Source organism: Lycorma delicatula, chromosome 3 (genome assembly GCF_047948215.1).
Source record: "Lycorma delicatula isolate Av1 chromosome 3, ASM4794821v1, whole genome shotgun sequence".
Lineage (NCBI taxonomy): Eukaryota > Metazoa > Arthropoda > Insecta > Hemiptera > Fulgoridae > Lycorma > Lycorma delicatula.
The window spans coordinates 190546787-190572061 of NC_134457.1; the positions used below are offsets into that span (position 1 = coordinate 190546787).

The 25275-nt window shown below is 31.7% G+C and overlaps 1 protein-coding gene across 4 annotated transcripts; it reads left to right on the top strand.

Moving 5' to 3' along the window:
* The first annotated feature begins 8362 nt into the window (after positions 1–8362).
* Positions 8363–24998, top strand: LOC142322307 (tRNA wybutosine-synthesizing protein 5-like). Of its 4 annotated transcripts, none has more exons than XM_075361242.1 (3): positions 8363–8582; positions 20505–21337; positions 24628–24998. In XM_075361242.1, the coding sequence occupies exons 2-3, from the start codon at positions 20513–20515 to the stop codon at positions 24763–24765; spliced, it is 963 nt and encodes a 320-aa protein (XP_075217357.1). In that variant the 5' UTR covers positions 8363–8582; positions 20505–20512; the 3' UTR covers positions 24766–24998. The 4 variants fall into 4 exon arrangements, with proteins under 4 accessions (XP_075217357.1, XP_075217356.1, XP_075217355.1 ...); XM_075361241.1 differs by lacking the exon at positions 8363–8582 and adding an exon at positions 13792–14035; XM_075361240.1 differs by lacking the exon at positions 8363–8582 and adding an exon at positions 13812–13992.
* Positions 24999–25275: the final 277 nt, after the last annotated feature.

A 25275-nucleotide genomic window follows, 5' to 3' on the forward strand; every position in this document is an offset into this window, starting at 1 on the left:
TAACAGGTTATTTAAAAATAATTGTAACATGTGTATATATTTTTTAATTTTTTTGTACTCAACAAAATTAATTTATTGATTGTATAAAAAGCTTAATGAGGTAAATTTAAGTGTATTTTTTAAAATTATGAATTATTTTTAGGTTCGTTATTTTTATTATTGAAAATTGTACAGATTTTTTTCCAATTAACTATTTTAATTGTGTAAGATTTTAATTCACTTTACTAGGTAATTATTTTATACACTAACCATGACATTTTAAGGTTATTTTTAAAGAGGTATCTCTTTGTTTTGTTGGATATATTATTTATGAAGTGACAGTGGTCAGTATAACATTATATATTAATTAGAAGAATAGTAAAAAAAAAAATGTTTAATAATTATAGTTATAAATTAATCATAAAAATAAAATTTGTAGTTTTACTAATCAAAGAGTTTTATAAATAAGATACCAGATACATTTTAATTATGTAATGAAAATTCATATCACCATTATAAATTATGTACCTTATTAACTTTTGCAATAAATATAATTTTACTTTTAACTACTGTTTACTTTACTGTATTTATTTATTAGTTTTAAATTTCAAAGTGAATACTTAGCAAAATTGATATTTGGTGTTATGTTCTAAAATGTGTCAGCATGAACTGTACAATGCATGGATTAGATCTACTGTTGATGTAATTTTCTAACTCTGGAGTCTGTTTAAATTTACTGATAAAAAATTCAATTAATTTATTATCAAAATGAAGAGTAGATTTTTGTGAGGAATTAGCAAACGATACAAATTTCTCTAGTTAGTGATAGTCTTATGGAGCATACTTAAAATTAATTACCCTACTAAACCATCAGAATTTTGTTTACTGGTATGAAAAAAATCCTTGTGTAATTATGGATATTAACTTAATGTATCTGGAGTTAATATTAGGCAATTCACATCTTCAAATTTGGTTATTTTTGGGCTGTTAAACAATCCAGTTGGGGATTTGAAATTCCCTAGTAACTCTCTAGTCAAGTGGCTTACTACCAGCGATGGACATATAGCTAATAACACTTCCAGCAGTGACAATGTACTTATTAAGAGTAAAGTAGTGAATAAATAAGCGATTAATATGTTATGTTTTATTTCAATACATATTTAGTTAATTTTCATTCATCCTTGCTGCACGTTATTGTGATAGCTGTCAGACTTAAGTCTACTTCAAAAACCTGCTATGAACATACAGCTTGTTTCATTTGTCCTCTGGGTCAGATATTAAATAAGTTTTTTGACATTTTAAAAGTTTTTGTTCCACCAGTCGAACATTAATACCTATTCAGTTATTTTTTTATTGAATTGCCATTCTAACATTCAGTGAATTAAAACAGTGAGCTGCAGTGAATCAGAAACTGGCTTAGTGATACACGTGTTATTTATTGCAATTCATAGTGGTAATTTCTCATCACAATTTTCAGATATTATAAGAATTATACCTGTAAATAACTTTTGTAAGATTGCAACCATAGTTACATGAAGCCAGGCTGTTGTCCCCTGTTCAGTGTCTGGTACTTAGAGCATTATTACTCAAAGTTGGTTGCCAGTTCATCTAGGCTTCAGCTGGTAAAATCAGATAGATTGAAATTGCTATTAATTCCTTAGATAAATTCCATAAATTTATTCCATGTTATATTAATTATCTCTTTATTCCTTTTTATAATTAATTCATTTTTGTTTTATCCATTTAAATTTAGACGCTAGTTTAAATGTTTGGTTTGTTTATTTGCATTAAGTGTAATTTTATTCATAATGGCTTCTGAAACAGAAATTAGTGCTTTAATTAATCGAAGAGATGTGTTTGCGTAGCTTATTTAACCTGCATCAAAACATTTCTTGATAATCATAATTTTGATGATAAAAAAATATATTAAAATTAGATATGAAACATTGACAACAATATTGTTAGAATATAGTGAAATTCAGCATATGATACAACAAAAAGATAAAGAAGATAATTATGAAAACCATAAAGTAGATTTTGAAGGTTATTATTATTATCACATTAGAGCTGATGATCAGCCAAAGTTCAGTAATATGTCTATTCAAGTTATTATTTTGTAACAATACAGACACAAAAATGTAATTAAAAAATTCTTATTTAAACTCTCTCTACCCCCTGATGTATGAAGCCAAGTAATTATTTAAAAATTTATTGATTACCAAAGTTAATGATCCTGTTGCTTAAAGATAAGTATGGACATAAAGGATTGATTGCTTCTGTTCATATTAAGGAAAATTGTAAATATTAAGGTAGTGAAGAAGGTGGTGATGAATTACACAATTTATTAGTACTGACATAGTAACTTTAATTGTAGAAAATTCAATTCACAAAGTAATTTGAGGTGGTTATTTTACAGACAGATTAAACCCTAAAACTACACATGAATGGGAAATAAAAAATTATTACTCATGTATCAGTCAAAAAATTACTGATGTGTTAACATCCTTTGTAGAATCTTTTAGATTTTTATAAAATAAATGCCAAGGTTTACAGGATCTTGTCATTTTGAATAACAAACCAAGAATATTTTATGTTTAAATGCCCTGTTCGGCATTCTAGTCCATATATTGTAACAGAAAACAGACTATGCAAATGTTGTAGTCAATCTCATAATACATATATATATGTTCTAAATTGTTCAATATGTTGATTAATGATAAAATAGAATTTGTTAAGGATAAGAAGTTATGTTTTAATTGTCTTAGGTGTGGTCATTCTATCAGGTGGTTGTCAAGTTGGTAATCACAGAATTATGCCTCACTTCTAAATAACTCAGATAACCATTCAAATCTTGTTAGAAATAATAATTCTTGTGGTCCTTATTATAAATCCAAAATTAATGATGTGTAATGAGAGATAAATAAACAATTTGAACTGTTTCAAATATGTATTGTATTGTTCACTAAAATCAAGAACAAAATTTAGCATCCTGTCTGCAGCGATTTTTAAAGGTCAGACAGTTAAGGTAGATTTATGATACATTCAGTTAGTTCTAATTCTATTATAGAAAATTGTGTAAAATGTTTCGGCCCTGCCCTAAGGATTGGGAGCCTAACAGCAAGCAACAGGGCTCTTATCCCCAGGTTATGGGTAGGAAAGAAGTCATTATTATGACGATCAGCTGTAACTAAGGAAACAACCTGAGGTATAAGCAGTTGCAGACAGGCAGTGGCAATATCTGAGGTATGGTGGGAACTACTCATGAGGAATGAGCGATGCACCTACAAAATGCCAATACTGAAAAGGTTACTGTGACATGACAAGTATCAGCTGTCATTAAATAAGCTGACAAATCCCCCATATCCAGCAATGGAAGTTGAGGACAATGCAGGAGTACAAAAACCTCTAGGACTTAAGTTGTAACAATGGTTTGGACAACCGAATTCCACCAAACTCACGATTTCATTATTGCATGATCAGAGTATTGCTTTTGTTTTGGCCTGTACAGTTGTCTCCATAAAGGTATAAAGTGTTTACGTCCTTATCAATTTTATTTTTGATGTACCAGTTCAACATCATACACACTTCATTCCAGCCCTTACCTCAATCATCTTCATGGTAGATGAAAAATGTCATTCCTGCAAAGCTATGTTATGCACACTAAAACATTCATGGTAAGTTGCCTAAGTAGTAGGTGTCCTTATCAGGAATGCAAGGTAGAGAGATGTTGGCAATGAAATCAACACAGAATCCAACGCTTTTTTTAGGCTTCTTCATACATTTGGCAGTGATTTCCTTAAGTGAGGTATCTGCAGGAGATTCACATCCATCTCCAGGATGATGTGTCCTTTTGCAGATACATTTGTGAAAGATGGAATTATCAAACTGAGGGCAGAGGACAAGAAGATATGCCGGTTTTCCTAAAGGAAATAGTGTTAGCCATGTGGATACTACTGCATGCAGACATCCCTGCAGTCTCAGTGATGATAATGGCACCATTCAAAGTGAATATCTGCAACTTATACCTGTCTCCTAATTTTGATATTGAGGATGATATGTCCAATCTGTTTTCCCAGATTCCTGTACCCTACAGGAATACCCCGAGTTGATCTAGTGGTGAACGCGTCTTTGCAAATCAGCTTATTTCGAAATCAAGAGTTCCAGCATTCAAATCCTAATAAAGGCAGTTACTTTTATACAGATTTGAATATTAGATTGTGGATACTGGTGTTTTTTGGTGGTTGGGTTTCAATTAACCACACATCTCAGGAACGGTCGACCTGAGATTGTACAAGACTACACTTCACTTACATATCATCCTCTGAAGTAATACTTGATGGTGATTCCCGGAGGCTAAACAGAAAAAAAGTTAGATTAGATTAGTTAATTAGATTCTTCACCCACGTTACTTTGAAGAATTGTGAAATTTTAATATTACAATAGGTAAGCCTAATTTAGTTAAGTAGAAGTATTTCAAATGAAGTAGAAATATTTACCTGTAGTCATTTGAGCCTGATGTTTTAGCTGATACAATTTTCCCTCCCAGATGATGGGCTCTTTCTCTGAAACTGGCTTTTTAATTACATTCCCTCTGCATATTTCTGGGTTTACGTCTACTTTACTTTCTTGAACTACCTCAGAGCTACTAAGTTTATTAAATTACAATAAAATATCACAGTAGAATTAGAGCAAAGTACTGCAATAAAAGACAACACAGAGGTGTTGAAGTCAACTGTCAAACAATAGATCATTGTTCAAAAACTAGCCACCACCAAAATATCATTTACTGCAGACAGGGATCTTGTATCTTTGTGAGACACAAAGATGTGTATCTTTTTTACTGATGATTCATTCACCTGTGGCTGAAATGACATAGTTTGTAATGCTACACGACCGATCACCATTACAATATCTCTGTGGATTCAGCAGAGATAGCAGCTTGTTGCATCCCTAATTTTCTCACCTTATACAGTACTCTCTCTATCATCAATGCTGAGCATCACAAGTCTAGGTTTGATGTATGTGAAGTAAGTGAAGAGCGAGTTTGTGATTTTGTAGTTATTTAAGATATTATTCATTGTTGTTTGAACGAACAACAGTTTAAGATGCGATGGGCAATATTTTTCTTGATAAGTCACTAACGTCTAATTTTAAAGTGAAAAAGTGTTACATTTACAAGTTTAGTTTATTGGAAATTGAATGGCGATAATTATGATGAACAGAGTTCTTTATTTGTACAAGAGTTTTCAAAAGCAACACAAACTAATTGGATAGTTTAAATGGTATGGTAAAAAGTAAAATATTTATTTAGAAAGATTTATAGGTCCCAGTACTTTCAAAAATAAATGTAAAAAACGAAAATATAAAAACAATTAGGGATAGAAAATTTGACACAAGCATTAAGTTTAAATTTAAAAAATAAATAGGAATGCCTGCAAAAATGGCCCTAATTAAAACACTGGCTTAAATTGTGAGATCCATATAAACTTTAGTCACAATCATTCATTAATGTAGTAGAGGCATTTAGCTATTTAAGGTGTTCTCAAGAAACAGTAGACATTTTTCATTCTTATTTTAACTCTGGTATGATACCTACTGCTGCAAAAAATTATCATGAAATTATTATTACTGAAAGCAGGAGAATGTCAATTCTGCTCTTGCAAACTTAGTAAATGCACAGCTAAATTCAGCAACCAGACATATCATTAATTTATAGTATGGAGGATGGAACACATTGGGGATAGAAACAATAGTAACTTGTCAGAAAATTTAAACAAGAAATTTTAGATCCAGTGGGAAACAATATAACCATAGATGATAAAACCATGCTTGTAGCTATTGTAATGCCAATTATGAAAACAGTGTTTGCACTTGATATTGCTGATGAAACGGTAATTGTTGACTCGAATAGTTTTTGCGATCAAAAAGTTACATTTGTTTTTTGTGAAACTAAGATTGGAGGTCTCTCTATAGGTTGTATTCTCTATGCATGTTTAACAGAAGATAATTATAAAATAGTGTTTAAGTTATTAAAAGAATTGCTTGAATCAACCACTAACAAAACTTTCCATTATTAATTATAACAGATGATAGTTGTGCTGAACAAAATGCAAAATACACTTCAGCACGTTTTTCCTACTGCAATACTTTTACTTTGCTCTTTTTATGTATGTCAATCACTGTGGTGTTGGTTGTAGAATAGAAATCACAACATTGTAAAGGAAGACCAAAAAACTATAATGCAGTTATTTCAAAATATTTTCTATTCTGATACTGCAACTACGATGTATGGAGAACTTATTTGTAGTGTTAAAAAAATTATCCCCCAGTAAAAAAAAATTTTGAATCACTGTGGTTAAATAGAACTAATTGGTGTTTAAATTACCAGAACAAAATTATTACAAGGGGAAAGAATACTAACAACTATTGTTAAGCTTCTTTCGCAAAGATGTACTTCAAAGGTGTAAAGCATTCAATTCATGCGCTTTTTTTGTAATTCAATTGTAGTGTTTTTGAAAATTGTCATAAATGTTAACTAACAGAATTTGCAAGTTCAAAAATTTCTATTTCATTATTATAAGTTTTACAAAGTAACTGAAGGAATAGATGTACTGCAATTCAATAAAAATGAGTTCAAAGTCACTTCTAAATGTATGACAGATACTGTACTCACAAAATTCATGATGTGTGATTGCTTGAGTGGTAAATATTGTAAACGCATTAGTGCAATTGAGAAAAAGTTGCAGTTTTAGATGACAACTCATCCAGTGTTTAATGTAAGAGAAAAAATTAAATTTTCCAAGATAGTCTTTGGTTCAAAAATCCCTGTCAAATTTTGTAACAGCATGGACTTAACAGTGCATGCTGCTATAATGTAAGTGGTTGTAGCAAACATAATTGAAGGGACTAGCAACGTGATGCTGGTGCATGAAAATCATAATATTCCTTTACAATTAATTAAATTGTAAAGATTCTGTGGATAAGTTAAAAACTGAATTTATCTCCATAGCTGTTATAGTAGACACCTGGCCAAGCTCTTCAAACTGTGTCATTATAAATAAAACAACCAAAAAGATGGAAGCAATAAAAACATCATGGCAGGTCATGAGTTTCATGGAAACTAAACTATCCTCCTTAAAAACCTAGAAATTTTGACTCCAGCCTTATTTCATTAGACGGAGAAAATATAGACAAGGAATATTAGGAGAAAGAATTTAGTTGGAACTACTGGCAAACAGAAAAGATGTTATCCTCCATAAAGAAGTCAACTGCAATAACAAAACGCAAACAAAATTTATCACTAAGCATGAAAGTAATACGCCTAGTGCTTAACTTCATTAATAACAAGAAAGTAAAAAAAAGTGAGCTCTTTCTATTATAAATAAATTATATAAAGCTAAATTCTTCAGTTATGTAACTTGACTAATTTTGTAATTTTAAAAGCACACTAAGTAGTGTGAATGTCACCACAATTAGTAAAAGAACTGTTCCACAACACTGCAGTATAATTTTCAATGTAAAAATAGAAATAAATTTAAAAGAAAACCAGTTCATTGTATGTTGTTATGACTAACACAAACAAATAGTACAATTATGATTATAAATTAATACAGCCTAACCACAAATAATTATAATAATCATGTAATAGAATAAATGATATGATAAGAGTAAAATAATGTACGAGAGAAATGGTAGGGTACAATTAGGTTTTGAAAAGGGGACCGGCTACGAACTCTTGTCATTTCAGCCACAGCAGTAGTTATAATACGTTCCTTCGAGCACAATAGCCAATCAGAGAGCAGCATTATTACTATACATTAAGGAAGAATCAGAGAGCAGCAGGCGACTTAGTCCAATTCTAGAGAAAAGTTACATATATGCAGCATTTACAGGCAAAATTCACATATTTCGCACTCTTTTGCAAACACAATTTTCTCATTAATAACTCTAATAATTATCTAATTAACTAATAATCCTGCAGAATAACTAAAAACTAAACTAACATGCAGAATTAACTAATAATCAATGGAGAATACACGATTACGTTACCATCTCGTATATGAACATTTTATACCGCTTGAAATAATTCAATGCAAATAATCTATTGAGGGAAAAAAATTATATATTTATTTATTGTATATACTCTTCAGATTTAAAAAAGACACTGCAAAATACATTACATCTGTTGATGAAACAGCAGGTTTGATGATAAATGTATCTATATGTAAGTCACTCATACGAATTAAATAACATAGAGCGCGTGCAAGATATCATGGGGATTCTCTCGTCTGTAACACTGACCTTTGTCGCACGTGCGCAATAGCATATTTCATAATATAAATACAATATTATTTAGTACTTTATTCAGTTATTATTCAGACGCTATGTATTGTAAACGTGTACGTTTAGACAATGATTGCGCAACCGCTAAAAAGCGAGCCAGATTAGCTGTCTGTGACGCGAATTGTTTCACAATTTTAGAAAATGTGTTTAAAGATAATTTAATCACATATTATTATAAAAATGGAGACGAAACAGATAAAGATATATATTTATTTTTAAACAGTAGAAGAAATTGCGTTCTCAACATCTTAAAATCACAGGTAACAACAGATGCTGTAAAATTTAATATATTGTTAAAATGTACATATGAAAAAAGTCGGGGCGACCAAATCGATTCTCAAGACATTAATTTTAAAACTAAAAATACACCAATATATAATTGTAATGATTTAGATAAAGTTATAGACGAAGCGTTTGAAAAGCTATTAGCCGAAGAATCCGAATTTCAAGGTAAAGGCAGCGGTTGGTCTTTAATCAGTATCGACGGTTTAATGTTGCGTATAAATAAATTTAAACCGTTACGTGGTTCTTCATATATAGATTTACCCGATAAAATAAAACAAAAAAAAGGCTGTAATTAATGTTAACAATAATGATGTTTACTGCTTTAAATGGGCTATTTTATCGAAACATGTAACCAGTAATAATCCGCAACGCTTAGATAAACGTTATACCGTTGATTTAAAAAGTACATATGACTTTAGCATGTTAAAGTTTCCAGTCGAGATAAAAGATGTTAAAAAATTTGAATCTGCCAACAATGTTTCTACAAATGTATATACGTTGACAGATGATGATGAAGTTAGACCTTTAAAAGTTTGCCAAACCATTGAAAAACCAAACCATTTTGATTTATTGTATTTAAAGAAAGATGATGTTTCACACTATTGCTACATAAAAGATTTTTCACGACTGGTTAGGTATCAATTAACGAAACACAGATCCAAAATAGATGTATGCAAACGTTGTTTTACATTCTATTATAAAGATGAAAATAGTGAAGATAGAATGAAAGCTCATTTAAAACGTTGTATTCACAATGAACCGGCACATATAAAGACACCAAAACCGGATGGAAATATAATGAAATTTAAAAGGTACGAAAATCAGTTTCCAATGCCTGTTGTAGCATATGCCGATTTTGAATGCATACTGAATCCGACACCTTACCATCCAACGTATACAAAATCATATAGGTATATACAACCCATGTGCACGAACCGATGAGTTACTGTTTGTATTTCGTTTGTCACGAATCGGTTTTCGATAAAATGAAACAAGTCCTCCCACAAGAACCTGTGCTTTATAGAGGCGAAAAAGCGGCTGAAAATTTCATAAATGTTCTATCCAATTTCGCGAATCAAGTTGCCGATGAAATGATACACGTTGCAATGACGCCACTTTCCGTCGATGAACAAAGAAAATTCGATAACGCTAAGCGATGTGAAATGTGTAATGCAGGATTCGGTTTAAATTGCAAAAAAGTTCGCGATCATTGTCACTTAACCGGTCGTTATCGACCCGCGTTATGCAATAGCTGCAATTTACGCAGACAAGCACAAAACACGATGCCGATATTCATTCACAATTTAACCGGTTACGACTCGCATTTCATTATAAGACAGCTGGATTACGATAAAGAGGATATAAACATCATACCTAAAGCCACCGAAAAATATACAATGTTTACGAAACGGATGTCTGACGTTTTAAGCGTAAAATTCGTAGACACTTTAAAGTTTATGGCCTCGAGTTTGGAAAAATTAGCGTCCAATTTACCAAAACAATCAGTTAATCACGTCGAACAACACTTTGCAGCTGACGATTTACCAATGGTCACGAAAAAGGGTGTGTACCCTTACGAACATAGATTCGTGGTCGAAATTGGATGAAACACAGCTGCCGTCGAAAGAAAAATTTTACAGCTCCCTTACCGATTCGCATATTACCGACGATGAATATGAACACGCGAAAATAGTATGGGACCATTTTAAATGTAAAACGTTGGGCGAATACAGCGATGTATATTTAAAATGCGATGTGCTGTTGTTGGCTGACGTTTTCGAGAATTTCAGATCCCTATGTCTACGAGAATACCCTCTTGATGCCGCGCACTATATTTCAGCACCCGGTTTAGCTTTCGACGCCATGCTATATAAAACCCGCGTTGAATTGGAACTGTTCACAGACGTCGACATGTACATGTTTATCGAATCGGGCATCAGAGGCGGCATTTCAACTTGTGTGCAAAAACATGCTGTAGCAAATAATAAATACCTCGAAAACTACAATCCCGACGCCCCCAGTAAATATATAGCTTACGTTGACGCCAATAACTTATACGGGTTCAGTATGAGCCAGCCTTTACCATACTTTAAATGGCAACTTTAAATGGGTGGATAAAGAGCATTTATATACAATTTTAGATTCTATAATGAATCATCCTAACGATGCGGATACAGGCTACATATTCGAAGTCGATGCAACGTATCCGACAAACTTGCACGATCATCATAACGATTTGCCGTTTCTACCGTTGTCGGAAAACTGCCCGGTTCAAACTGTAGAAAATTATTGACCACTCTCGACGATAAAACAAACTACGTCTGCCACTATGTAGCGCTCAAACAGGCTATAGCGAACGGGTTGATTGTCAAACAAGTGCGCAATATATTGTCCTTTGATCAGAAAGCGTGGCTCAAGAGCTATGTAGATTTCAATACTGAAAACCGAAAAAGAGCCGCAAACGATTTCGAAAAAGACTTTTTCAAACTGATGAACAATTCTGTGTTCGGTAAAAGCATGGAAAATGTGAGAAACTACAAGAATTTTAAACTGTTGACTGACGAAATAAAACTGAGAAATTTAATCGCGAAATCCACCTTTTTAGACAGGATAATATTCAAAGAGTCTTTAGTCAGCGTACAAATGGCCAAAGATACGGTGCATTTAAATAAACCGATTTATCTAGGCTTTACGATATTGGATCACAGTAAAACCGTAATGTACGATTTTCATTACAACGTTATGAAGCCAAAATACGGATCGAAAATCTCTCTGCTGTACATGGATACGGATAGTTTCATCTACGACATTGAAACCGATGATTTTTACGCCGACATGCGAAGTGATGATCCGTTTCAACATTTCGATACGTCAGATTATCCGAAAGACCATCCGAATTATTCTGTGAAAAATAAAAAAGTACTGGGTAAATTTAAAGACGAAGTAAACGGAAACCAAATCGTTGAATTTATCGGATTGAGATCGAAAATGTACACATTTAAAACGGCAAACGATATAATTACGAAAAAAGCAAAAGGTGTAAAAAAAATATAGTCCAAAAAAGTATTACGTTTGACGATTATAAAGCATGTCTTGACGATTCAGATTTGGAAACTTACAAGACTATGACGCTCTTCAGAACGAGGAAACATACCATAAATATCGTAGTTACGAATAAATTAGCGATGTTGAAATACGATGACAAACGGGTGGCCGTAGATAACATCAATACGCTGGCTTGGGGTCATTACAATATGCCGTTAGAACTTAAGCGTTTATATGGAAAAAATAAAAACTAGTCTACATCCATTTTATTATCGCAATCGATTTTGTTAATTAGTTTAGTTTTTTTAATATAGGTTACTTTAGTTTCCTTACAAATACTGCAATTTGATCGTATTTTATTTTTTTCAACAACGAAGCAATTACGCGATAGAGTTCTAAATCTACATTTCATACAAAACGAATACATTACATCTCCTCTAAAATATGTACAACTTAATATGCAATGTCAATACCGCATGTAAATTCTATGTCATGATAACTGTGTCCATTATTCATTTTCTTTAATCCCTTATATACTATGTAAAGTTCTTTATTTTTATTGATTTCGTCCAAATCCGATTCTGTAAGATTATTAAATCTTTGTGGTAAAAATATTTTCCCGAATCCTTCAATTGACGCAATAATCGATTTACCGTTTCTAGTATTCATAAACTCTATCTTTTCAATTTTATATTCCTTATTACAGGTCAATTCACCGATATTTTTAATAGTATTGCTATAATTTAAGCTATTCAATTTATCGAAGATATTAGACATTTTTATGATTCTATATATAAAAGTAATGAAACTTAAAATTAGTATTTTATTGGTGTTAAAAAATATTTGTTTAAATGTGAAATGAGTTTGTTACGAACAGATAAAAGATAACTATTTGGTGTTTAACGATACAAATACCAGATTTTTTGCCTTTAATACATTATTATTTATGTTATTTTTTTCTTCTTTTAAGTACGAGCATGTCCATTAAATCTATTTTAGCGAAAGAACTCCACAAGCCTGCCAAACGCAATTATTCGACCAGAAAAACGGAATTAAAAGGCCTGAATGACTTAGTCCAAGCAGACATAGTCGAAATGATACCTCTTTCACGACAAAACAACGGCTACAAGTACTTTTTGACGGTTATCGATTGTTTTAGTAAGTTTGCATACGCTATACCGTTAAAGAAGAAGACGGGTATAGAAGTCGCAGTCGCTTTGCATCCGATATTCACAAATCACAAGATGAAACATTTTCAAACAGATCAGGGGAAAGAATTTTATAATCCGCAAGTTAAAGCCCTTTTGAAACAGTACAACATAAATCACTATTCTACATATTCAGATAAAAAAGCCGCCAATTGGACGAATGAAATATTCAAAATACATACTGTTCACTCAGAATCTCGACCCGTAACCTATGATTTGATCGATTCAAGAAATTCTAAAAGGTCGTTTTTATCAACACGAATTGCAAAAAACAAAACACAAAGACATATATCAAATTGAGAAAATTCTCAAACGAAAAGGCAACAAAGCCTATGTAAAATGGTTAGGTTTTGATAAATCTTACAATTCATGGATAGATTTGAATGATGTAGTGTGAATATATTGTTACGTGGAAAAAAATTTTTTTTCATAATATAGATTCGATTATAATGTTGGAATTTATTGTTTTGGTAATTTTGATTTTACTGATGTTTTGGATATGATTTTCATTATTTCATGACAAATGAAATGATGTTGTATATAAAACAGCACTGTTTTATCCGTATGATTCTGACATAAGATAACAAATTTCACAATAATTTTATCATAAGTCACCGAAATTGATGTGAGTTTAACAAACTAATAGTCTGTTAAAAATTCATAAATATTTTTACAAGAGAGAGGTATGAAGGAAGTGCAACAGAAAACAAAATTTCCCATCATGAACGTAATGAAAGGATATGGATTGAAAAAATGAAGTAAGCACGGTTCCCTCTTGCCAAACACTATCAGATGTATTGTATGCGGCCCATCGAATTGCGGTAAAACAAATGTGGTTTTCAATCTTTTAGTTCAAGAAAACGGAGTACGCTTTCAGAACTTGTACATTTTCTCTAAATCTCTCCATCAACCGCTATAGAGAATGTTGTATATTTATATGAATTCTGAAGTATGCTACTAACATAGTTCATTGATATAGTTCAAAATCGAACTACGAGGTTTTTGTGTTTGTGTTTGTTATTTTTAAGTAAAGTGTGATGCTAATTTGGTGAATGTGAGAATTGTGATAAGATAATCATATGGAAGTATAATTTTACGTTCTGCCTGTACAGTGCTTATCACCATTATATTTGTTAGTTTTTTTTCTCGAAATTTATTGAAATAAGAATTTTAAAGTAATTGATTTAACTGCAAGTTATAACCTAATAACTATTGAAATTCGTAGGTTATGGAGTGTGATGTTCGAGTTAATATTTTATATACACAAGTGTTCTTAGGATTTATGGTTTTTCTTAACTTGTATACCAATTTTTTGAAAATAAATAATATATATATTATAAGAATAAAATATAAAAATAACTATATTACATAACAACATACATTTGGCAAGGCCTTCATTAATCCCTTACAGAGTTCTTTCTAAATGGATTTAATATATATATATATATTAATTAGTTAGCTGATGGTTTTGTTACTCATTATGGAATTCATAAAACCTGTATTTACTATTCACGTTTAGAATCATGGCTGGTGAATAACTATTGTTTATTTTTTAAAACAGGTTCAATTAGTTTTTTGTTTCATTAATATTAACATCTTTTATTTTGCTTTCTTTACTAAGAGCCAAACGTATTGCATATCATTACACAGATGCTGGTGATATTCTGCCTGCTAGTGACACTCACTTTGTTCAGCATTGGAACCAGCTATATAATGAATCATTACTCAGATAAATTAACCCATTATTAGTACTGCTTGTGCCTTGTATATTTTTTGTCATAAAAATGACAGACAGATTGTATAAAACAAAATAATACCTAACAGTTGAAGCTGCAGACTCCAATCTGTCACTGCTAATAGTACAGTGAAGGGGATAGTGTACAACAGGATGTTCTAGATACAAAGAAGCCAGTTGCTTTGATATTGTTAATTTTACATTATTTGTTTTCATATTAGATAGTTTTTGGAATACTCATCTTTTATTAACATGTTTTACAAACAGCAGTCAATTCTTGTTATCAAAGTTGTTTTAATACTACCTTCCTATTAAATGCTAACCTTTTTTCACAATGCCTTAGCCAAGATCTATCCACAGATTAGTATGAGGAGTAGCCTTGAAAAGTCAAAGCAAATGTATAATAATGATAGTTTTCAACAAGATGAAAATCCAGTAATGTTATGTAAGACATTAAAGTCTGTATAGCCGACTTTGCGGCATATCTGCCAATGTTCTACATAAACTTATAGCAGATTTGAATAATCTAGGAGTATATGAGAATTTAAGTATGCTGAGAAAATATCATATGAGGAGGAAAATAAAAATTGATAAATTTCAAAGAATAAGGAAAAGAAATGTTGCATAAAATTTTCATATTATGCATAAAACTTTCCTAATATTCTAAATGAATTTAATATATATATATTTTTTTGTAATAATAGAAAACCTTTGCTAGAAAAACACAATATATATTTCAAATGAGTAAATTACTTAAATTCAAATTTACAGACTGAAAGGGAGATCACTTGTTTTTTCAGACCATCACAATCATTCAACATGTATTCTGGGTGATGATAGCGCTTTTCGCCCCCCCCCCCCCAACCTAAAAAAAATGAACTGATCGTACTATTAATAGATTATTCAAATGATTTAACCTAGTTTTATGTACTCTAAATATTGTTTGATTTTTAAATTGGATCAGAAACAAGAGTATTGGAAAAACATGAATTCTGAGAACTACAGAAAACAGTTTTTTAAAGCTAACCGAGTTGCAAGACCAGTCTTTTTTTTTATTAAGCAATATCCAGTTAGAAGTGCACAACCTGTTGTTTTTTGGGCCTTTGATTTAATGCGCTTTGCGAATTAATTTTGTTGTACTGCATTGCCTTTATATTTTAGCACAAATCTGTACATTCGTTTCTATGTAATTTATCATTTGAAACTTGTTTTGTTTACTTGTGTAATTTGCCTTTAAGAGGTTATCTGGATCTATAATATTCTGTTATACAATTGTTTTTTTTTTTTGTCTTCAGTCATTTGACTGGTTTGGTGCAGCTCTCCAAAATTCCCTATCTAGTGCTAGTCGTTTCATTTCAGTATACCCTCTACATCCTACATCCCTAACAATTTGTTTTACATATTCCAAACGTGGCCTGCCTACACAATTTTTCCCTTCTACCTGTCCTTCCAATATTAAAGCGACTATTCCAGGATGCCTTAGTATGTGGCCTATAAGTCTGTCTCTTCTTTTAACTATATTTTTCCAAATGCTTCTTTCTTCATCTATTTGTCGCAATATCTCTTCATTTGTCACTTTATCCACCCATCTGATTTTTAACATTCAGCTATAGCACCCCATTTCAAAAGCTTCTAATCTTTTCTTCTCAGATGCTCCGATTGTCCAAGTTTCACTTCCATATAAAGCGACACTCCAAACATATACTTTCAAAAATCTTTTCCTGACATTTAAATTAATTTTTGATGTAAACAAATTATATTTCTTACTGAAGGCTCGATTCGCTTGTGCTATTCGGCATTTTATATCGCTCCTGCTTCGTCCATCTTTAGTAATTCTACTTCCCAAATAACAAAATTCTTCTACCTCCATAATCTTTTCTCCTCCTATTTTCACATTCAGTGGTCTATCTTTGTTATTTCTACTTCATTTCATTAGTTTTGTTTTCTTCTTGTTTAATTTCATGCGATAGTTCTTGCGTAGGACTTCATCTATGCCGTTCATTGTTTCTTCTAAATACTTTTTATTCTCGGCTAGAATTACTATATCATCAGCAAATCGTAGCATCTCTATCTTTTCACCTTGTACTGTTACTCCGAATCTAAATTGTTCTTTAACATGATTAACTGCTAGATCCATGTAAAGATTAAAAAGTAACGGAGATAGGGAACATCCTTGTCGGACTCCCTTTCTTATTACGGCTTCTTTCTTATGTTCTTCAATTATTACTGTTGCTGTTTGGTTCCTGTACATGTTAGCAATTGTTCTTCTATCTCTGTATTTGAACCCTAACTTTTTTAAAATGCTGAACATTTTATTCCAGTCTACGTTATCGAAAGCCTTTTCTAGGTCTATAAACGCCAAGTATGTTGGTTTGTTTTTCTTTAATCTTCCTTCTACTATTAATCTGAGGCCTAAAATTGCTTCCCTTGTCCCTATACTTTTCCTGAAACCAAATTGATCTTCTCCTAACACTTCTTCCACTCTCCTCTCAATTCTTCTGTATAGAATTCTAGTTAAGATTTTTGATGCATGACTAGTTAAACTAATTGTTCTGTATTCTTCACATTTATCTGCCCCTGCTTTCTTTGGTATCATGACTATAACACTTTTTTGAAGTCTGACGGAAATTCCCCTTTTTCATAAATATTACAAACCAGTTTGTATAATCTATCAATCGCTTCCTCACCTGCACTGCACAGTAATTCTACAGGTATTCCGTCTATTCCAGGAGCCTTTCTGCCATTTAAATCTTTTAATGCTCTCTTAAATTCAGATCTCAGTATTGTTTCTCCCATTTCATCCTCCTCAACTTCCTCTATAACACCATTTTCTAATTCATTTCCTCCGTATAACTTTTCAATATATTCCATCCATCTATCGACTTTACCTTTCGTATTATATATTGGTGTACCATGTTTGTTTAACACATTATTAGATTTTAATTTAAGTACCCCAAAATTTTTCTTAACTTTCCTGTATGCTCCGTCTATTTTACCAATGTTCATTTCTCTTTCCACTTCTGAACATTTTTCTTTAATCCACTCTTCTTTAGACAGTTTGCGCTTCCTGTTTATAGCATTTCTTAATTGCCGATAGTTCCTTCTACTTTCTTGATCACTAGCATTCTTATATTTTCTACGTTCATCCATCAGCTGCAATATATCGTCTGAAACCCAAGGTTTTCTACTAGTTCTCTTTATTCCGCCTAAGTTTGCTTCTGCTGATTTAAGAATTTCCTTTTTCTTCTTCTACATTTTCTACCTTATCTTTTTTACTCAGACTTCTTGCGATGTCCTCAAAAATCTTCTTTACCTCCTCTTCCTCAAGCTTCTCTAAATTCCACCGATTCATCTGATACCTTTTCTTCAGGTTTTTAAACCCCAATCTACATTTCATTATCACCAAATTATGGTCGCTATCAATGTCTGCTCCAGGGTAAGTTTTGCAGTCAACGAGTTGATTTCTAAATCTTTGCTTAACCATGATCTAATCTATCTGATACCTTGCAGTATCGCCTGGCTTTTTCCAAGTGTATATTCTTCTATTATGATTTTTAAATTGGGTGTTGGCAATTACTAAATTATACTTCGTGCAAAACTCTTATAAGTCGGTCCCCTCTTTCATTCCTTTTGCCCTGCCCGTATTCACCCACTATATTTCCTTCCTTGCCTTTTCCAATGCTTGTATTCCAATCTTCAACTATTATTAAATTTTCATCTCCTTTTACGTGTTTAATTGCTTCATCAATCTCTTCGTATACACACTACCTCATCATCATCATCATCATGGGCGCTTGTAGGCATATAGACGTTAACAATCGTTGTCGGTTTAGGTTTTGATTTTATCCTTATTACAACAATTATCCTTATTAACAATTGTTAATATTTTAATTTTTCTTTTGTAATTAAAAAATGAGTGTGAATTCTTTATTGGATATTACTGAAAAACCATTGCCACTCTCACTGCTACATGATACTATGATTGATATAAAAAATTGGTACTCAGATTGGGATACCATCATATAATATATAATTTTAAACTAAAACAAAAAAATTGAAATTCTGAATTGATAAGTGCTGTGAGATTCATACTGAAATTAATTTACTTTGGAAGGGTTAAGTACATTTATACACTATAAAAATGGGTACATATAAAGTCTGTCTTTATGAAAATGTAAGGTATGTGAAACCTACTTTTTATTGTCAGGTTCTAATTTTATCTCTCAAGGTATGTTTCATAAACTTGCTCTTAATATTGAAACTTAATCTTTTTTAACTTGTTCAACTTTCCCTCCGTACACAGAAGTGGGCACTGTCATAACATTATTAAGTCTTTAGTGAGTCTTCTTTTTACTTGTACTTTTAAGATAATATATAGCATTGCTCATAAATTGGAATCTACTTAAAAATGAAATACTTATCAATATTTAAATTATACTCATGCTTTAATGCATGTTAAAAATTAATACAAAAAATATATATTTACAACATGTTTTCAGTTATAGTCTTCAAACTCTTTTAGGATAGTGTCACAGAAAGTAAAAAATTGGACTGTTGGGAAGGAGGCTAAACAACAGCTTTTACAATATATAAATGCAAGATATGTTAGAAGGCAAATTATTTTTTCTTTTCAACAGCTTATGTTCATGCAAAAACTTGGACAGTAAAAGATTTTCCTTTACAAATACCTTATTTACTTTTATAGGGTCAAGTGTTTCATATCATACCATTTTCAGCAAGTTATTTATTTTGTAATTTAAAATATATATTTATATTTTTTTGGGAAATATTTGATCAGTTTTTTTCTAATATGTACGTTGCTTACTGTTCAACTAGTAAACAATAAGCAACCCCCCCCCCCCCCCTTGAGGTTAGGATGACATGTAAATGAATCTTGTACAGACTTACAGACTGTACATCTTGTACAGACCGACTACTTCTGAGATGTGTGTTAATTGAACCCGACCACCAGAGTGCACCGTTATCCACCATCTGGTAATCAAAGCCATATAAAAGCGAACTAACTTTTACTAGGATTTGAACCTCAAAACCTTCGAAGTAAAAAATCAGCTGTTAAACAACTGATTTGTGAAGACTAATTAACCATTGGACCAGCCCAGTGGGCTTAGTATAAGATCATTTTGCAATACAGAAATTTGTATTATTCTTTTAAATTAAAACAAAACTATATTTTTTTTTTTTAATTGGTGAATGTTAAGTTAAAAAATTAAACATTTTTAGTCTGCTAAAGTTGTTTAAAGATTATTTTTTAAATGTATCACAATAATTATTTTAAGTAAGAATCAGTCAAGCGTTTTCCTTATTTAGAGGTTCAAATCTCTGTAAGGTATGAGATTTTTCACCTGAGAAAAAGTTTTCAAATCACTTCCTTTAGTATGATAGGTCTGTCTTTACCGAATAAATGTCTCAGGCCTAGGATGGGGTTTTGAACAGTCTATGGAAAGGAATAATGTCTGGACAAGTCTCTCAGAAGTGCCACCCTCAGCAAATAACACAAATATCAAGTTGTAGTTACTCAAAGAAGGCAAACTACATCTTAACAGTTTCAATTACAGTCTAGTAAAAACCCTTAGAAAATCTCAGTTCTTTAATAAACTTTGATTTACTGATTTCTATTTAGTGTACGTTGACACTTTGGAAAAAAATTACATTAATGATCATAAGTAAAAGTCCCTTTCCATTTTATGCAGAAAGAATGTAATATCTTATTTTTTTTTTAGTATGATGTCCCGAGATTGAGTATTACTTAAGACTCAAGCATCATGTTATTGGTACTGTTTTAATTGTTTGTAATTCATAAATTAAGCCATTCTAATACTTTGTTTAGATGTTCACAAATTATTGATGTACAAATTTGTATGATTTTTATTACAGAATTTTTTTTGCAGGTAATAGTATGGATAAAAAATTATTTGATGTTGAGGAGTATGGAAATGTCACTAAAGAAATATTTCAAAAAATCATCCACCCAAAACGAAGACCAGCTTTATTAAAAAACATTGATATAGGTGACTGTATTGATAAGTGGACCCCAGATTATTTGATTGACAAAGTTGGCTCAGTACCTGTTAAAGTTCATGTTAGTAATGAAGGAAGAATGGATTTCTTAAAAAAGAATTTTGTATATAAAACATTATTGTTTGATGATTTTATTAAATTATCTTTAGTTAACAGTTACAGTAATGTTTGTGATAGTTCAGAAATGTTCTATTATTTACGATCTTTAAGTAATGAAAGACGAGGTAAAAAAGTAGCAAATATTATTAGTGAATTTCCAACTATCAGTAGTGACATTAAAATACCTTATTTTTTTGATGAAAATAGATTTTTTTCGAGCATTTTAAGAATTGGTTCTTCTGGTGTACAAGTATGGACACACTATGATGTTATGGATAATATGCTAATACAAATCCAAGGTAAAAAACGTGTTGTTCTCTTTAGTCCATCTGATGCACCGTATATGTATATGGAAGGTGATAAATCAGAAGTTATGGATATAGACAATCCAGATTATGATAAATATCCAAAATTTAAGTGTGCAACAAGATATGAATGCATATTAGAACCTGGGGATGTTTTATTTATACCAGCTCTATGGTTTCATAATACCTTAGCTGTAACATGTGGTGTCAATGTTAATATATTTTGGAAGAATCTTGATGATGAATTATATGATAAAAATGACTTTTATGGTAATAAAGATCTGTTACCTGCTGCAAAGGTAAGTTTATTTGTCCATAATACAATTACAACAGTAAGTGATATTTTCATCAAATCCTAAGGATTAATGGTATCATCCTTGGAGAATGATATCATTTTAAATAGCAGGGAGTTTCATATCTTAGATTTTTCTGTGAAGACTCATCCTTTTTTGACTCATTTTGATTAAAATTAATCATTAAGTAGCAGCAGCTTGTTGTCTTTCTTAGCTAAAGCTTTCTTTTTATACTTTTTCTTTCAAATTTCATCTAAGTGAAAGTTGAATGTCCCCATAGAATAAAAGTTAAATATATTGGTAAAAACATTTGAATACTTTTTTTAAGTTTTCAGTGCAAGTTGCCTTTTTTTACAAGTCAGATCAGTGTAATCATTTACTATTAAATACTTATAGCAATTAAATTATGCTTACGCCAAGCATTAAGTTACAATTGCTTTTTATTACTAATTTTCAGTTAGCTACCTCTTTCCTGGGTGTATGTTTAAATCATTCATTGTTTCAAATATATCCATTTTCTTTTTTCTCATGTTTTTAGCAACTACATACCAACAATATGGGATCCATTTTATCAGAGTACTATAACTTTTGACATTTTAACTGCTGAAGGCCTGATAATATTTGCTGAATATTTTCTTGCTCGATAGATCATTGTACCTGGCATTCAGAACAGATAATTGCTAGAAATTACAAGGGTCAGTCAAATACAAACTAGAAGTTTACCATGCGGACTGAGGAAGAGCAGTGATGGGGCGCTGCAGGTAATTATCTGGATGTGTAAGGAGGGAGTAACCAGCTAGCCACACCTGTAGGTCACATTCCCACATCAGTAGCAGAATCTCTGACCAGGAAGTACCATTGTCCATTGTGAAAAAAATAATAATTGATTTCTCACCAGCAAAGCTGTCAAATCCTCAGAAATTTGACTCTACTCCCAGGCACAGTTGCTACCCTGTCAAAAACAGGTGTTGATTGGGTCAGATGTTTTCAAGTGGCCTTGATGCAGTGGAAGATGAAAGTCACAAACATTGTCTGCAGTTCAGAGTCAGTGAGACAACATTCAGGTCGTTCGTGACCTTGTGGAAGGTGACTGCTGCGTAACCTGTCACTGACTTTGCATCTGAGGAGAACATTGTTTCACATGGGAGAATATGTTCTGATAACATTATATTTTAATAGAATTATGTCAAACATTCTTTAATACAGCAAAGTGTCAGTGAGGTGGGTTCCCTATCTTCTCACTTAGGCACAGAGAAATGTCCGGAAAGACATCTGTCGGTAGCTTCTGAATTGCTTTGGGGAAGGAGGGGCTTTTTTTGATCCTATTGTGACATGGGATAAAACGTGGATCTACCACTACACCCTGGAAAGCAAGAGAACAAGTATGGAGTGAAATAAAACTTGTGAGGGGACACCTACCAAGGCCAAGGATGTTTGTTAGCTGGAAAAGTTCAGGCAACTGTGTTTTGGGAATCAAGTGTGCTGCTGGTTTGATTTCCTATGTGGATGAAGGGAAGCATTCTTCTGCCAGTTGCTGGATGACATCAGGGCTGCTTATTGCAACAAATGATGCTGGCAACTGAATCGCAACAAATGATGCTGGCAACTGAATCGCAACATCCTCCTCCATGACAGCGCATGGCTGCATACAGCAGCTCAGACTCATTAAAATTGATTGGGCACCTCTTGAACACCCACCATGTAGCTCAGACTTGTCACCATGTAATTTCCACATGTTTGGTTTGCTGAAAGAAGATTCAAAGACAATGCTGCAGTTGAGCATTTTGTGTGCAGTTTGTTGGGGCAGCCATCTTGGTTTTTTGATGAGGGGTTCAGGAAACTACCTATCCGGTGGAGAATATGTGTTTCTGTTGAAGGAAACTATGTAGAAAAATAAGGTAATTTATTTGTAATTTATCTGATCTTAATAAAGCTATGTAAATTCAGTAATTATTGCAATTATTTAAAACTGCATGTCCCAATTGAAAAACTGAAATTTTTTACTGGTCGAAATTGTACAAAATAAAAGTTATGTATATTGTGAAAAACATCATGCAACAACGTGTTGAAATAGTAAATATACACTATTTAAAATAACAATTAATTGAATAATATAAATTATAATTATGCCAGTTTTTTATTTAACAAGATTTGCCTCCATACGTGACTGTTAATAACAATACAAAAAGGAATGAAGCAGTTCAATCGCGAAATGTATGGGAAAACACAATTTTTTAGAATGAGATAATCGTACATTAATCTAATTCTTGTTTAGAATTACTGTGTATATGAAATATCTTAAGTGGGATTATTGAAAAATTTGATCAAGAATGTGGTAATGTGCTGGCCATACGCGCTCCATCCTGCAGCAGAATACAACTGGTGGGGGTCATGATGAGGAATCATGTGACCTTCACTTGCAAGATGATTTCAAATCTATTTTAGTGTGCGAGATAAAATGAACTATCATCTCCATAAAAAAGGGAGTACATGGGTTTGTTGTGTGTGCTCACATTTTTATTTTAGCTGCTATTTGCGCTAAGAGTGGGACAATAGTGGTGTACCAGGCAGTTGTGCATAACCCACCAGGTTGGTCTAGTGGTTAACGTGTCTTCCCAAATCAGCTGATTTGGAAGTCGAAAGTTACAGCGTTCAAGTCCTAGTAAAGCCAGATATTTTTACATGGATTTGAATACTAGATCGTGGATACCGGTGTTCTTTGGTGGTTGGGTTTCAATTAACCACACATCTCAGGAATGGTCGAACTGAGAATGTACAAGACTAACACTTCATTTACACTCATACATATCATCCTCATTCATCCTCTGAAGAATTATCTAAACGGTAGTTACCGGAGGCTAAACAGGAAAAAGAAGAAGGCAGTTGTGCATAATATATGAACAATTTATACTTCTCGAATTTTTCATTCTTTCAAACAATCTATAATTGTGTTTTAAAATTATAAAAAAAGAAAACATTGGGGTTAGAGCTGTGTTAAAAAATCACAACTTAAGAAACAGGGCCTACGGCCCCCATAGGCCAGTACTCCACTTCCCTATTCACACACTTTTCCCAGTGGTGTTTCCATTTCTCAAAGCAGTCCTAGATAGCTTCATCTGAAATGGTCTTTAAGGTCTGTAATGAATTAATACTTTACTTGATAAGATTAAGTAGTTTTGAATGATTTCAGTTTATTTTTCTAAGTTATACTGTAATTTTGTCTTAAATATTGTTACGATTTATTATCATAAAACATAATTAAAGACGTATTGATGAATTCATTTTTTTCTTTACAGATGTTGCAGATGGTGTCCAAAGCAATGAGTAACTTACAGTGTTTACCAGATGAATATACAGATTTTTATGCTAAGAGAGCAATTATTTCTATTGAAAAATTACTAAATAAAGTAGAAAATAATGATGTAACAAAATAATAATAATTATAAAGTGAAAGTGTATTTATTTTATCACTAAAAAGGCTTGTTTTGCAAGTGCAAAAAAATCATTTTTCGAATTGTTGTATTAATTATTAATATCAAATTTTATTGAGATATCTTTAATAAAACCTAAAATACATAATAGTAGACTGGTAGGATTTTTTATTGTGAAAATATATTCTCTAATATATCTGTTACATTAATAATAATAATAATTCTTTCCATTAAAATATTACAAACTCTTAATTATTATTATACCTTACAATCAAAATTAATTTAGATTTCTACTGTTTACAGAACATTCACAATTGTTAGAAATTAGGTATCTCTAGAAGCAAGTCTGTAATTTATTAATACAAAAAGAGCAAAAATAAAGTATCAGTTTAATATTAACTTAAAATAGGTGCAGTGTTCACCATAAACTTATAATTCATCTCAAATATTTTATTCATAAGGGATCTTTTTCTTGTGGAATAAGTTCCAGCTTCCCTGATATTTGATAAAAGT